Here is a 16,995-nt window from a genome sequence, read left to right as displayed (position 1 = left end):
AAAAGTTCAAGAGTTATGAATACTTTTTCAAAGCACTGTACATTTGGTTATTCTGGGCTCAGTTAATGTATTAAAGCAGACTAAATAAATTCTGTTTAATTTTTATAGTATTCCAGTTGACAAGTATTAACTGGTGTCAGGAGAAAGAAGGATGAGTTTACTGATTTTCTCTGTTAGTATGTGGTAGTTTTATAGAGGCAGGTAAGGTCTTACAGAGAACTCCATGGCAATAAATCCATGCTGCCTCCGCATCCATACTTCCTTCACTCAGGACTCCCAAGTGAGAAAACTCAAGGTTATGTTCTCACATAGCAGATTCCTGATACTGAAATGTATGCCGCAGAAATCAAACTTCTAAAAGAGATTTATAATCCTTCCATGCACCCGGCTGAGGAAACAAATTTCTACAGAGAATCTGCAGCATGTAAACTCAATCTAAAAGTAGAATTTTCTCCTAGTTTCTAAAATGAATCAGCAAACATAAAATAACCAGATAAATTAACCAGACAAGGACTCGCATCTCATATCTGTGTAGAGCTGAGTAGAATAAAGGTCACTGCTGTGTCCAGACGGAGGAACTTTCAGTATCGTTTTGCACTCGGCTCCAGTAAAGCTGTGTCTTCAACATGAAGGTAAAAATGTTTGTACCTAATACGTTTCTTTCTTGGCATTCACAGATTTGCAGGAGAGTATTGATTCATGAATAAGTTGGGATGTAACACTAGATTTATGTGTTTCCTTTCCTGTTAATTGTTAGCATCAACTATTATGTATAGCTGGTGTTAAACCCAGTCGGGCACAGATCTTTTCTCAGCTCCATCTATTTGCAGGCATGCTGCCTGCTGGCACATAGCGAGGTGATTTAGGGACCAGCCTGATTGGGTCACCATGTCGTGGTGTGATGACTTTTATGGTTTTTTTTTTTTGTTTTTTTTAATTAAAAATATGTTCACTAAGTACCCTGTGTTTTTTACATACACTACCGTTCAAAAGTTTGGGGTCACCCAGACACTTGTGTTTTCCATGAAAATTCATACTTTTATTTATCAAATGAGTTGCAAAATGAATAGAAAATATAGTCCAGACATTGACAAGGTTAGAAATTATGATTTTTTTTTTTTTTTTAAAGAATAATTTTCTCCTTCAAACTTTGCTTTCGTCAAAGAATGCTCCCTTTGCAGCAATTACAGAATTGCAGACCTTTGGCATTCTAGCTGTTAATTTGATGAGGTAATCTTGAGAAATTTCACCCCATGCTTAATTAAGCCCCTCCCACAAGTTGGATTTGCTTGATGGCCACTTTTTGCGTACCGTACGGTCAAGCTGCTCCTACAACAGCTCAATGGGGTTGAGATCTGGTGACTGTGCTGGCCACTCCATTGCAGTTAGAATACCAGCTGCCTACTTCTTCCCTAAATAGTTCATGCATAATTTGGAGGTGAGCTTTGGGTCATTGTCCTGTTGTAGGATGAAATTGGCTCCAATCAAGCGCTGTCCACAGGGTATGGCATGGCGTTGCAAAATGGAGTGATAGCCTTCCTTATTCAAAATCCCATTTACGTTGTACAAATCTCCCACTTTACCAGCACCAAAGCAACCCCAGACCATCACATTTACCTCTACCATGCTTGACAGATGGCATCAGGCACTCTTCCAGCATCTTTTCAGTTGTTCTGCACCTTACAAATGTTCTTCTGTGTGATCCAAACACCTCAAACTTTGATTCGTCTGTCCATAAAACTTTTTTCCAATCTTCCTCTGTCCAATGTCTGTGTTCTTTTGCCCATATTAATCTTTTCCTTTTATTAGCCAGTCTCGGATATGGCTTTTACTTTGCCCTGAAGGCCAGCATCCCAGAGTCGCCTCTTCACTGTAGACGTTGACACTGGCGTTTTGCGTCTACTATTTAATGAAGCTGCCAGTTGAGGAGCTGTGAGGCGTCGATTTCTCAAACTAGAGACTCTAATGTAGTTGTCTTGCTGCTCAGTTGTGCAGCGGGGTCTCCCACTTCTCTTTCTACTCTGGTTAGAGCCTGTTTGTGCTCTCCTCTGAAGGGAGTAGAACACACCGTTGTAGGAAATCTTTTAGTTTCTTGGCAATTTCTCACATGGAATAGCCTTCATTTCTAAGAACAAGAATAGACTGTCGAGTTTCATATGAAAGTTCTCTTTTTCTGGTCATTTTGAGAGTTTCATAGAACAAACAAATGTAATGCTTCAGATTCTCAACTAGCTCAAAGGAAGGTCAATATTATAGCTTCTCAAATCAGCCAAACCGTTTTCAGCTGGGCTAACATACTTGTGCAAGGGTTTTCTAAACATCCATTAGCCTTCTTACACAGTTAGCAAACACAATGTACCATTAAAACACTGGAGTGGTGGTGGTTGTTGGAAATGGGCCTCTATACACCTATGTAGATATTGCAATAAAAACAAGACATTTGCAGCTAGAATAGTCGTTTACCACATTAACAATGTATACAGTGTATTTCTGATTCATGTAATGTTAGCTTCATTGAAAAAAATGTGCTTTTATTTAAAAAATAATGAAATTTCTAAATGACCCCTAACTTTTGAACGGTAGTGTATGTTAATATTAGAGATGAGCGTTGTTCTACTCGAACTGTTCGCCAATCTCAAATTCGAGCTGTTTTGGGCGGTGTTCGAGCCGGTCGGCGAACACGAACAATTTGAGAAAAATTCGGCTGTTCGAGGTTATGTTCGATAACTGTTCGTGCACCAAAATCATAACTGGATTTTTTCTCAGTAATGATGAAAATTAATGTTAATACGCAGTTTGAGTGTACAGCGGGGTGGGGGGAGGGGCAGGGGATGGATCTCTGCAGGAACAATGAAGATCTCCATTTTTTTTTCTCTTTCCCGCATTTGCAGTGGGGAGGTGCAATCTGTCAGCCTATCAGCAGCGCACACACGGAGCGAAGTGCTTTTTTTCATACAAGCAAGGACATGTGTGATTGGCAGTGTATGTCACATGTCCTTGCCCTATAAGACCAAGTGTAAAGTGTAGAATTCAGTGTATATGGAGTCTTGGCATGAGTGCAAGGAAGTACAAGAAACACAGGTCTTGATAAAGTAATATTCTTGTATTACGTCATACAAGCAGATGCACAGTAATATACAAGTCTCTGAGCAAAAGGGAACACCTCCTGGTGTAACTGGATTAACCCCGGATTCCCCGGAGTTGCAAAAGGCACAACAACAAAAGACAGTCTTTAAGCAATAAGCAAAGTCTCTCTTACGGGTGCTGAGAAGTCCTTTGAGTAAAGCAGTAGTCCAGTGATCCAGCAGGTAAGAAGACTCGGATCCATAAATGGGAACTTCAGACAGGCAGGTAAACTATGAGGATTCCTCAGAGAGTGAAGCTGACTTGAAGAGCTTAGTCCAGAGGCTTCAGGAAGCAATGTTACAGACTGGCTGCAGACAGGATTCAGAAGCACTGAACTAACAGCTGAGGCTGCTTAAGTGCAAATGGCAGAAAAACAGGGTGGAGACATAGAGGCTGAAGACTCCATTACAACTGAGGGCAAAATGGATGCACAAAACAGAAAGCAAGATGGCTGCAGGGAAAAAACAAGATCTAAGCACAACATGAAAAAACCATGATAGAAAGTCTCAGAACCTCACATTACTCCCCCCTTGAGGACGGCCTCCGGACGGCTCCGAACCAGGTTTGTCTGGGTACCTCTGATGGAACTGGCGGAGTAAACGGGGGGCATTGATGTTGTCAACTGGTTCCCAAGAGTTATCTTCCACTGAGTAGCCCTGCCATTTGATCAAGTATTGGAGACGATTTCTGTGCAGCCTAGAGTCCAGAATCTTTTCCACCACAAATTCTTCCTGTCCATCGATCAACACTGGATCAGGAGGGGAAGGAGACCGTCCAAGAAATATATTAGGAACTGCTGCCTTAAGTAAAGACACGTGAAACACTGGGTGAATTCTCATAGATTTAGGAAGTTGAAGACGATAAGCCACTGCACTTATAATCTTGTTAATCTTATAAGGACCCACGTACTTTTGTCCAAGTTTAGATGATGGAATTCTTAAGTTCAAATTCTTGGTTGACAACCAGACTAAATCTCCTACCTTGAAGTCTGGTGCTGGCTTTCGAAATTTATCGGCTGCTTTTTTATACCTTTCCCGAGCTGATTCCAGATTCTCCTTTAACACCTCCAGATTTTGTTGCAGGGAAGAAATTCTGTCGGCCACAGCTGGTAGAGGCGTATCTATGGGAAACCAAGGAAGAATGTTAGGATGATAGCCTAAATTGGCAAAAAATGGAGATTGCTTTGTGGAAGCGCTCTGTGAGTTATTATATGAAAACTCAGCCAATGGGAGAAGATCCACCCAATCATCCTGCAGATGGCAAATAAAGCAGCGGAGATATTGCTCCAGGGTCTGATTGGTGCGTTCAGTTTGTCCATTTGTCTGGGGGTGAAATGCAGAAGAGAGATTAACTTTAATGTCTAAAGCAGCGCAGAAACTCTGCCAAAATTTTGAAGTGAATTGCACCCCCCGATCAGAAATGACTTCATCTGGTACTCCATGTAGGCGAAACACATTTTGAACGATTAAGTCTGATGTCTGTTTGGCAGAAGGTAAACCGGTACAAGCAATAAAGTGAGCTGCCTTTGTCAAACGATCCACCACCACCAAAATGGAGTTTTTCCCCTGAGAGTTTGGCAACTCCACAATGAAATCCATAGAAATTGAGCCCCAAGGGCGGGATGGGATGGGCAAGGGCTGCAAAAGACCTGTAGGTGAGGAACGTGGTGTCTTGAATCTGGCGCAGACTTCACAAGAAGCAACATAATTTAGGACATCCTTCCTGTAGGTGGGCCACCAAAAGAAACGGGATAGAAACTCCTGAGTCTTTAGACTTCCTCTGTGACCCGCCATCTTAGAGTCATGAACTAAATGCAGTACTCTCAATCTGACAGTCTCAGGTATATACAAGCGTTGTCCCTGCATCCACACACCATTCTTATAAGTCAGACTTACCTCGTTAGAAGGTTGTTCTAACAAGGAATCCAGTTGATAAGCTTCCTTAATGTCGTTTAATAAATCTTGATTATGGATCACCCCCAGGACCTTGGAATCAGGAAGAATGGTCTTAGGTGTCATGATTGGAGTGGTCTCAATTGAGTGGATCCTAGATAATGCATCGGCCTTTCCATTGCGGGAACCAGGCCTATAGGAAATTACGAAATTAAATTGATTTAGAAAAAGACTCCAGCGGGCCTGACGAGGGGTCAGGCACTTGGCCGACCTAATGAATTCCAGATTGCGGTGGTCCGTCAGTACAACTATCTGCTGAGATGCTCCTTGAAGATGATGTCTCCATTCCTTGAAGGCGGCAATAATGGCCAGCAGTTCTCTGTTCCCTACGTCATAGTTCTTTTCTGCTGACGACAATCGCTGAGAAAAGAAAGCACAAGGATGTAAAATACTGTTCTCACCTATCCTTTGGGAGAGTATAGCTCCAATGGCACAGTCCGAAGCATCCACCTCTATTATGAAAGCGAGTTCAGGATCTGGGTGCACCAAGATGGGTGCCGTCGTGAATCTGGTCTTAAGACGGGAGAACGCTTCTTGGGCTTGAGAGGTCCAGGCAAAGGTAGACTTCTTACGGGTCAGCTGTGTGATGGGTGACACTATTTCAGAAAAGTTCCTGATAAAACGCCTGTAAAAATTTGCAAACCCGATGAAGCGCTGAACCTCTTCCACATTCCTGGGCACTGGCCAGTCCTGAATAGCCTGAGTCTTCCTCACATCCATGGTTATTCCCTGTGAAGAAATTACGTACCCCAAAAACTGGATCTTAGTTACATGAAACTCGCATTTCTCAGGCTTGATATAGAGGCGGTGCATTCTTAGACGTCCCAAGACCGTCCTCACATGTTCATGATGTTCATCTATGAAATTAGAGAAAATTAAAATATCGTCCAAATAAATCACCACAAATGTATCCAAAAGATCCCTGAAGATGTCATTGGCTAAATGTTGAAATGTTGCTGGCGCATTGCATAAGCCGAACGGCATGACTTGATATTCAAAATGCCCGTAACGTGACCTGAAAGCTGTCTTCCACTCATCACCTGGCCTAATGCGGACCAGATTGTAGGCCCCACGAAGATCTAATTTAGTAAAAATCTTAGCCTGTCGTACCCTCTCCAACAATTCGGGGATCAAGGGTAGTGGGTAGCGATTCCTGATGGTGACCTTATTAAGCTCCCGATAATCTATACAGGGTCTAAGAGATCCGTCCTTTTTCTTTACAAAAAAGATGGGTGCACCTGCAGGGGAAGAAGAGGGACGTATAAAGCCTTTAGCTAGATTTTCATCGATCTAGTCTTTCAACGCCTTTAGTTCTGGGCCTGCCAGAGGGTAAATATTACCAAAGGGTATTGCTGCACCTGGTAATAGTTCAATTGGGCAGTCATAGGGACGGTGGGGAGGAAGCTGGTCAGCATTCTTCTTATCACAGATGTCAGCATACTCACTATACATGGGCGGCAGCTTGAAGACTGATGGTGTGGAAATTACCGGAGTGGAGCAAATCATAACCCCGGGAATTGTCTTCTTCTCCGGGAAATGCAGCTCCTTGGTTTCCCAATTTATTGTAGGGTTCTGAATCTGCAACCAAGGTAATCCTAAAATAATGGGGAAATGTGGAGAAGTGATGAGCATAAATGACAGTCTCTCTAGATGACCTTTCCCCATGAAAACCTTGACGGGTACCGTCTCCTGATCCACGGGTCCTGAACTTAACAGAGAGCCATCCACTGTCTCCATCTGTACAGGGGTTGTCCTCTTCACAGAACGTATTCCGTGTCTTTGGGCAAAGGAAATGTCCATAAAATTGCCGCTAGCTCCAGAATCAATCATAGCTGAAGTGGACACCCAAACAGCATTAATCCAGAGTTTAATAGAAAGAAGACAATGAGAACTGTTCTTGTTGCAGTTCGGACGAGACACAGCAGAGGAAACCGGAAAAATTGCAGCATTGATATGTGAATCAGGCTCAGATGTGACAGAGTTTAAGTCTGAATAGTCAATATCTATAGGTGCAGCCGGGTCAGACAAGAGTTCCCGAGCCGCCATCACAGACCCCTTTTCACAGCATTCACAGTGTATAACTGCAGCAGTAGCCTTACGGGAATGGCTGGGACAGTTTATAATGAAGTGCCCAGACTTACCGCAGTAGAAACATAGATTCTCCTTCAACCGATGCTCCTTACGTGCGTCACTGACCCGTTTCTGTAGAGAGTCCACTTGCATGGGTTCAGGTTCAGCTTCTCGAGGAGTCAGAGGAACAAAGTCTCTAGTTGGAGAGGGAAGAAGGTATCTGTTAACACGATTAATTGCCGACCATCTCTCCTGTCTACGTTCCGTAAGCCGGGCATCGATCCGGATGCAGAAATTGATGAAATCTCCCAAAGCAGTGGGAGGGTCAGCACGGGCGAGCTCATCTTTAACTTCAGAAGACAACCCCTTCCGGAAAATGGATTTCTTGGCGGAGCTATTCCAAGTAGTGTCGAGGGCCCATCTCCTAAAATCCAGCGCATATTCTGCTACTGAGCGTTTACCTTGACGCAAGGTTAGCATGGCAGCTTCTGCTATAGCACTGCGATTGGGATCATCAAACATTTGCCCCAGGGCCAATATGAAAGTATTTAGATCGTCCAGACATGCATCATTAGTCTCAATCAAAGGGTTCGCCCATGCTAGGGCCTTGTCAGTGAGAAGCATGATTATTGTTAGTACCTTAGATCGGTCAGTAGGGTATTGTGATGCCTGGGTGGCAAAAAACAGTTTGCATTGATTGAGGAATCCCCTGAATTTTTCTCGTTCTCCGCCAAAGCGAAAAGGTGGTAACTTGGGGAGGCCCGATACCGGGGTAGGAACTGGTGCACGAACTAACTCCTCCAAAGCTTCAGTCCGGGTGCAGAAATCTCGAAAATTTTGACCAAGCACCTGTAGGCTGTGATCGCTACGATCCTGCAGACCTGCAAAGTTCGCCTTTAAAGTCTGCAAATCAGTGAGGATTGAGTTAGTCACCTCATACAATTTCTTAATGCGGGCATCAATACTCCCAGACCCAGCTGACTCCATCTTGTGGCTTCTGAATCTTGTAAAGTGTAGAATTCAGTGTATATGGAGTCTTGGCATGAGTGCAAGGAAGTACAAGAAACACAGGTCTTGATAAAGTAATATTCTTGTATTACGTCATACAAGCAGATGCACAGTAATATACAAGTCTCTGAGCAAAAGGGAACACCTCCTGGTGTAACTGGATTAACCCCGGATTCCCCGGAGTTGCAAAAGGCACAACAACAAAAGACAGTCTTTAAGCAATAAGCAAAGTCTCTCTTACGGGTGCTGAGAAGTCCTTTGAGTAAAGCAGTAGTCCAGTGATCCAGCAGGTAAGAAGACTCAGATCCATAAATGGGAACTTCAGACAGGCAGGTAAACTATGAGGATTCCTCAGAGAGTGAAGCTGACTTGAAGAGCTTAGTCCAGAGGCTTCAGGAAGCAATGTTACAGACTGGCTGCAGACAGGATTCAGAAGCACTGAACTAACAGCTGAGGCTGCTTAAGTGCAAATGGCAGAAAAACAGGGTGGAGACATAGAGGCTGAAGACTCCATTACAACTGAGGGCAAAATGGATGCACAAAACAGAAAGCAAGATGGCTGCAGGGAAAAAACAAGATCTAAGCACAACATGAAAAAACCATGATAGAAAGTCTCAGAACCTCACACCAAGCCATTTTCCCCGTCGCCACCATTTTCTCACTGCTGCAGCTGCGTGTTAGACGGCACCGCTGTTGCTGTGTGTGCTATACCTTGTTAATTTCAAGCCAATTTTCGCACAAATATACAGATAGCTTGGGAGTAGGGAATAGTTGTGATTGCAGTCCTTTTAAGGACTAGGTTACAGCATTTCCTACGACTTTTATCAGGGAGGTCTGTGCTCTTAAATAGATAGGTTGTGGGAGTAAAGACTAATTGTAATTGGAGTCCTTTTCAGGACTAGGTTACATGAGTTCCTATCAGTTTTTGCCAGGCAGGTCTGTGCCAGTGCTGTGCAAGTTTTTTTCACAGCATTTGGCTGAATCTAGCAAAGCTAATCCTTTTTGGCCTATTGCAGAGTGTGTTAGTCAGTGGAGTAGCCTATCTGTGTTGCAAGATATAACACCTGTGTATAGAATACCAATTTTTTTACTGCACCTAGTGAAGTAAAATCTTTTGGGCATAGCATCATTCTATTAGTCCATCTATACTGACCTCCATCAGGTTGCAAACTGAATATAATTTTTTTCTGCATCTAGCTCTGAAAAAATATTTGGGCTTCTAGCGGTGTGTGGGACTTGGTCTATTAGTCCATCTATACTGACCTCCATCAGGTTGCAAATTAAAAATAATTTTTTTCTGCATCTACCTCTGAAAAAATATTTGGGCTTCTAGCAGTGTGTGGGACTTCGTCTATTAGTCCATCTATACTGACCTACATCAGGTTGCAAATTAAAAATAATTTTTTTCTGCATCTAGCTCTGAAAAAATATTTGGGCTTCTAGCGGTGTGTGGGACTTGGTCTATTAGTCCATCTATACTGACCTCCATCAGGTTGCAAATTAAAAATAATTTTTTTCTGCATCTAGCTCTGAAAAAATATTTGGGCTTCTAGCGGTGTGTGGGACTTGGTCTATTAGTCCATCTATACTGACCTCCATCAGGTTGCAAATTAAAAATAATTTTTTTCTGCATCTAGCTCTGAAAAAATATTTGGGCTTCTAGCAGTGTGTGGGACTTGGTCTATTAGTCCATCTATACTGACCTCCATCAGGTTGCAAATTAAAAATAATTTTTTTCTGCATCTAGCTCTGAAAAAATATTTGGGCTTCTAGCAGTGTGTGGGACTTGGTCTATTAGTCCATCTATACTGACCTCCATCAGGTTGCAAATTGAATAAAAAAATTTTCTGCATCTAGCTCTGAAAAAATATTTGGGCTTCTAGCGGTGTGTGGGACTTCGTCTATTAGTCCATCTATACTGACCTCCATCAGGTTGCAAATTAAAAATAATTTTTTTCTGCATCTAACCCAGCCAATAGTTTTGGCCTAATACCACAGTTTGGCCACTCAGCTCTGCTCGGTTACCATCCATTGTTTTTTTGTGCAAACAACTCCAGAGTTGTGAATTAGTTAACCACCAAAATGAGTGGAAAAAGGCCTGCTGCTGGTGGAAAGGGGAATAGGCGTGTTGGGAAGGGGAAAAAAGGTTGTGTCCGTGGGGTAGGTGCAGAAGAAAGACCATCTTCCAGCCAAACTAAAATGTCTACTTCTTTTAGCGGACAATGTGATAAGATCCCTTTCTTACGGCCACGCCAATCGCTACAAATTCCAGATGAGGCACAAAAACAGCAGGTGCTTCAACGGATATCAAGTGCTCCTTTAAGTGGGCTCTCCTCCACATCAACTTCAACATCACAAATACTCCAGTCCTCAAAGGTGTCACCCAAAACGCACTTGCTTCCTCACAGCTCCCAAATCTCCAGCTGCCCGTCTGAGTATGAGGTAGAACAGATGGTTGAGTCTGCAGAGCTGTTTACTCATACTATAGCCTGGGAATCAGAGGTCGACTCCAGCGCTTCTGTGAATCCAGACGAGGAAATGATCTGCACTGATGCCCAGAATCTTTGAGTCGGATCCAGGACCAGACGCAGAAGGTTCTGACCATAATGTAGACCCTCATTCCCAAACTGTAACTCCTGTTGGTGGAGACAATGAGGAAGACGATGATAAGACTCAAATACCTGATTGGAGCGACAACTTTAGTTTTTTGTCAGGGCAGGAACAGGTTGGCTCGGAGGACGACGGGTGTGATAACGCACAGGGTGATGATGATGAGGTCGGAGATCCCACTTACTGTCAACCCACAGTCAGCCAAGAGATGAGGTCAGCAGAGGAGGTGGAGGAAGATGCTAGTGACGACGAGGTCAGATTGCGCCTTCCTGGACAGAGACGTAGTACTGGAAGCACGTCAACAACTGCATCCTCAAACACAACTCTGCCTCTCACCACAAGTCGTGGTGGCTCTTCAGGTCGCATGGGTGCTAAGCCTTGCATAGCCTGGGCATTTTTTCAGATCGATAAAGATGACCCAACTCGTGTTATCTGTAACATTTGTCAGCAAAAGCAGTAGAGGCCAAAAAATACATAGTTTGAGTACTTCATGCATGAACCGGCACATGGACATGAAGCATAAGTTGCAGTGGGAAGCTCAGTGTGCTACAATGCGGCCTAGCCGGCCGGGCCAATCACCGTCTGCCATATCTTGTGCATCCGCGGCCTCTTCATCCTCTGTGACTGGGGGGACAGCAGTCACACCTGTTTTGGGGCGCAGACCTGCCACCTCTTTACCCGCAACAGCCAGCGTGATTGGCAGGTCATCATTTTCTTTGGAGGTGGTAACACCAGCTGGTGTTGAGCGCTGTCCGACATCGATAGCACCACCTTTGGATCAAGGCAACCTAACATGTCCGCCTGCATCTTCCTCACAGACCGGCAGTTTGCCGGGGACACCCTTATCAACCCCGTCTAAGCACAATAGCCAGCCCTCGGTCCCTCAGATGTGGACAAGTAAAAGACCATTTCCTCCTAGCCATGAGGAAGCTAAGAGGTTGAATTTCACCATCTGCAAGCTCTTGGCTACAGAAATGCTGCCTTTCCGCCTGGTGGACACAGAGGATTTTCGAGACCTTATGTCCGTCGCAGTGCCCCAGTACCAGATGCCCAGTCGGCACTACTTCTCAAAGAAAGGTGTGCCTGCGCTCCACCAGCATGTCGCACACAACATCACCGCTTCTTTGAGAAACTCTGTGTGTGACAGGGTGCATTTCACCACAGACACTTGGACGAGTAGGCATGGACAGGGGCGTTACATGTCGCTGACTGGGCACTGGGTAACTATGGTGACAGCAGGACAAGGGGCTGCTGTCCAAGTCTTGCCGTCCCCACGAGTTGTGCGTCAATCCTCTTTATGTCAAAGTTCCTCCACTGCTTCTGCCTCCTCAACCTCCTCTCGGTCTTCCACCTGCACCCAAAGCCTGTCTGGTCATGCCACAAGCTTTCTAACTGCGCAGAAGGGATCCTGCACACCTCCTTACTATGCTGGCAGTAGGGCTCAACGTCATCAGGCGGTTTTTACATTGAAATGTCTGGGAAATGTGAGTCACACAGCTGAGGAGTTGTGGTCAGCTCTGGAGAACCAATTTCATGAATGGTTGTCTCCACTGGACCTGAAACCAGGGAAGGCCGTGTGCGACAATGCTGCAAACCTGGGTGCGGCCCTTCGCCGGGGCAATGTCACACACGTGCCTTGTATGGCTCACGTGTTGAACCTGGTTGTCCAGCAATTTTTAGCCCACTATCCCAGACTAGATGGCCTTCTGCAGAGGGCACGGTCGCTGTGTGCTCACTTCCGCCGTTCGCATCCCGCAGCTCAGCGACTTACATCTCTACAGAAGTCGTTGGGCCTGCCACTTCACCGGCTAAAATGCGATGTGCCTACCCGGTGGAATTCAACTCTGCACATGTTGCAGCGACTGTGGCAGCACCGACAAGCCCTGGTGCAATACGTTCTGACGTATAGCCTGGGCCAACGAGATTCAGAGGTGGGGCAAATCACGCTGGAGGAGTGGTCTCAGATCAGGGACCTATGCACCCTTCTGCACAGTTTTGAAATGGCGACGAAGATGTTTAGTGCTGACGATGCCATTATCAGCATGACTATTCCGGTGATTTACATGCTGGAGCACATGTTAAACAGAATTCGGAGTCAGGTGGTGGCACAAGAGGAGGTGGAGGAAGTAGAGGAGGAGGAGTTGTATGCGGAAGGGCTAACATCTGCAAGGTCCAGACGGTCGGCAGCACCAAGGCGGCAGGCATGTGAGGGTGGGGGAGATGGTTTTACCAGGGCGCATGGTAGCAGCCAAACTAGTGAGGAAGGTGCAGGAGCCCAGGAAGAAGTGGAGGACGAACTGATGGAAGACTCATCAGATGAGGGAGACCTTGATCACATTTCTGTTGTGCGAGGTTGGGGGGAGAGGACAGAGGAAGGAAGCATGATTGTTACCTCGCCACCAACACAACAGGGACTTGGTGCTCCTGGATGCGCAACACACATGAGTGCCTTCTTGCTGCACTACCTGCAACATGACCCTCGAATTGTGAGAATTAGAAATAATCCTGACTACTGGTTTGCCACACTGTTAGATCCCCGGTACAAAAGTAAATTTGCAGAAATTATTCCTGCCATAGAAAGGGATGCACGCATGCAGGAGTATCAGCAGAGACTGTTGCAGAATCTTACATGTGCTTTTCCACAAAATACCAGTGGTGCACGTAGTGAATCTCACAGTTCCAACTTGCCAACCGTGGGACCGTCAAGTGTTCAGCACTCAAACCGTGACAGAACCACAGTATCTGCTGGTAACATCAATTTTGCGGAATCATTTCACCACTTTTTTAGCCCATCCTTTGCAAGGCCACAGGAGACAAGAAGTCTGACACATAGTCAACGCCTAGAGACGATGGTACAGGAGTATCTCCAAGTAAACATTGAAGCCACGACTGTGTCACTGGACCCTTGCTCTTTTTGGGCTTCCAATCTGGATAAATGGCCGGAGCTAGCCACTTACGCCTTGGAGATCTTGTCATGCCCCGCAGCCAGCGTTCTGTCTGAACGTGTGTTCAGCGCTGCTGGTGGTGTGCTGACAGATAAGCGCACGCGGCTCTCCACTGATAATGTAGACAGACTCGCGTTCATAAAGATGAACAAATCATGGATCCGAAACGACTTTTCTACCCCTGTGTCATCCTGGGGAGAGTAAAAGCTTGATGATTGGTTAAAATCACCCTACCAACCGTTTTAAGCTTTCAAATTACTAATCATGTTTATCTGTATCTTGACTGGAAAATAATTTGGGCTTTGTAGCAGTGTGCAGCACTGATCCTATTAGGCCATCTATACTAAAGCTTCAGCAGATTTAAAATTAAAAATAATTTTTAGCTGCATCTAGCCCGGAAAATAATTTTGGGGCTCCGAGATGCGCAAGGCACATAAGTGCCTTCTTGCTGCACTACCTGCAGCATGACCCTCATATTGTCAGAATTCGAAGTAATCATGACTACTGGGTTGCCACACTCTTAGATCCCCCAAACATTTCGATCAACCTTTTCATTTTAATAAAGACCAAAAAAATGGTCATTTTTGAAATTATAAGCATTAGCAGGTTGTTAGAAACTGAAATCAAACAGTTTTCAACTCAAAACTATTCTAGGTGATGTTACATTTTCACATAGGACCCCTTGTTCGAAAGGAGCTTCTGAACTCTCTCGTCCATTGAATTTGTCAGGTTTTGGATGGTTTCTGCTTCAATTGTTTTGCATGAGGACAGAATACCCTCCCAGAGCTGTTGCTTAGATGTGAACTGCCTCCCGCCATCATAGACACTCCTTTTAATGATGCTCCAAAGGTTCTGAATGGGGTAGAGGTCAGGGGAGCATGGGGGTCACACCATAAGTTTGTCCCCTTTTATGCCCATATCAGCCAGAGATGCAGATGTTTTATGTGCAGCATGAGATGGTGCATTATCATGCAGAAAAATGATCTTGCTGTGAAATACACGGTTCTTCTTCTTGAACCATGGCAGGAAGTGCTGTTTGAGAAAATCCACATACATTATGGAGTTCATCTTTAGCGCCTTCAGGGATCCTAAAGGGGCCGACAATCTCTCTCCCCATGATTCCAGCCCAAAACATTACTCCACCTCCTCCTTGTTGGCGCTGTAGCCGTGTTTGCGTGGGGTGTCCATCAACCAGCCATCCTCCACTCCATCCATCTGGACCATCGAGCGCTGCACGGCACTCATCCGTGAACAAAACAGTTTTGAAATCAGTCTTCATGTAATGTTTGGCCCACTGGAGCCGTTTCTGCTTGTGTGAAGTGGATAGAGGAGGTCGACAGGATGGCGCATGCACAGCTGCAAACCTCTGAAGGACCCTGCATCTTGTTGTTCGGGGGACGTTGGAGGCACAAGCAGCTTCAAAAACTTGTCTGCTGCTATGACAAGGCTTTTTTGCCGCTGCTCTTTCAACCTGACGTAATTGCCTGTAGGAAAGAGTCCTCAATTTGCCCTTATCAGCACGCACACGTGTGTACTGTGAATCAGCTACATACTTCTTGATTGCCAGGACACTTCATCCTGATCATCGCACAATGTTGATTGTAGTCATGCCTTGACCTAAACACTCCACAATTTGTTGCTTCTCAGCAGCCGACACATCCTTTTTCTTTCCCATTTTGGCAGAAAATGTAGGCTGCTTAATAATGTGAGAGAGCCTTCTTAAGTAGTCTTGCCTTTCATTGGACACACCTGCCAAACTAATTAGCACAGGTGTCTGCAATTGCTTACAGTGATATAAAGAGCCCTGACACACATCACCATCAATGAGTTTAACTGACAAACAAACAAATTCTTCCCTTATCACTCCTAAACACTTTTTGTATAATAATTTGGAACGCAGTGTACATGTGCTTTTCCACAAAACACCAGTGGTTCACGTAGTGAATCTTACAGTTCTAACTTGCCAACCGTGGTCTGTATGGAGTTGTTCAATAAAGGGCCCAAAATTAAGATAACATAGATGGGAGAGGTCTCTATGAATAGGAATTCCTAAGTATTTGATACCCTGTGAGGGCCAGGCAAAGGGAAAGTTGGACTGGATGGAATCCTATATGGATTTGGGGAGGGAGACATCGAGGGCCTCAGACTTCGCTGCATTGATTTTAAAATTTTACCATGTAACAAAGTGATCTATTTCAGCCATAACAGCATGGATGGATATATGTGATTGAGTGATATATACTAGGACATCATCAGCAAATAGAGAGCACTTGTACTCGGTGCCTCCCACCTCAATCCACCTAATATTGGGGTTATGGCGAATTGATGAGAGCAGGTGCTCCGTCACTAGGATGTATAAGAGAGGGGACAGAGGACATCCCTGCCTTGTCCCATTGGTGATTGTGAAAGGTGATGAAAATGTTCTGACGCACCCCCTGGGCCTTGGGACACCCGGAGCCGGACCCTTTTTGGTGGATGCTGGTGGTTGTAGTCTTCGTGGCGGCGACCCAGTTCCGTGGCTCAGGGCGGTCAAACCAGTGGCGGAACTATTTATGTGGTTTTCATGTTTAAATGTCCGACTACGCCACCCGTGGATTGCGGTCAGAGTGAACCGCCGCTACAGGGCAGACCACTGAGGCTGGTGTTGTGGGTGCAGCAGAGCGTAGCATAACTCCCCACGGGAGGAGTATAGCCTCAGGGCAGTGTATGCGGAGGATGGGGGTGATGGTGCAGGGCAGCAGCAGTAACGACACGGAGTCAGTGATGCAGTTCAGGGCCTTTACTCACAGTTCTTATTATCCAGACCACGTCTGCAGGTAACGGCTGCCCACGTCGTACTGTGCTCACCGGGTGAGGGGCTCAGACAACTCCCAGATAACTTTGGAGCACTTCACAGGACCCCGTTTGTGTGTCCTTTGTCTGGCCTTTCTTACCAACACTTCTGTCCGGCTGCCTCGGGCCTCCTCTTGGTAAACTTGGCGCCAGTTTCCCTGACCCTATGTGGTGCCTTCCTAGCGGGTGTAGCGAGGGGCTGCGCCACATAAAATGTCAGAGCCTCCGGTTTCTAGCTGAGGGTCGTTTCCTGCCTCCACTAGTTCGGGGACCGGTCTCCCCCTTTGGCCTGACCCCTCCACGCAGGTGGATTCGGGCGTGCGGTGGCGACTCGCCCGTCCGCACCCCTGGGATCCCTTCATTCCTCGTTCCTGGAGCCTTCTCCGCTCCTCTTCCTTCCTTCTCCCTCTTCCAGGCCTGGGCCTCTGTTACTAGGCCCGCCTCCGGAGCAG

At 45.6% G+C, this 16,995-nt stretch overlaps 1 protein-coding gene across 4 annotated transcripts in view; it reads left to right on the top strand.

Moving 5' to 3' along the window:
* Positions 1-358: 358 nt before the first annotated feature.
* LOC141156357 (uncharacterized) overlaps positions 359-16,995 on the top strand; it is a 131,643-nt gene continuing 115,006 nt past the window's right edge. For 2 of the 4 annotated variants that reach the window (XM_073642547.1, XM_073642542.1), the window contains exon 1: positions 390-632. In XM_073642547.1, coding sequence (XP_073498648.1) covers positions 627-632 — 6 coding nt within the window. In that variant the 5' untranslated portion in view covers positions 390-626. Of the gene's footprint in view, positions 633-16,995 lie in introns of all 4 variants that reach the window. The other 2 variants (XM_073642544.1, XM_073642546.1) reach the window with 2 other exon arrangements.

This window comes from Phyllobates terribilis, unplaced genomic scaffold (genome assembly GCF_046119375.1).
Source record: "Phyllobates terribilis strain yellow unplaced genomic scaffold, ASM4611937v1 Scaffold_8__6_contigs__length_399053987, whole genome shotgun sequence".
Taxonomy (NCBI): domain Eukaryota; kingdom Metazoa; phylum Chordata; class Amphibia; order Anura; family Dendrobatidae; genus Phyllobates; species Phyllobates terribilis.
The sequence above is the reverse complement of the archived record's forward strand: the minus strand, read 5'-3'. Positions and strand labels throughout refer to the sequence as shown.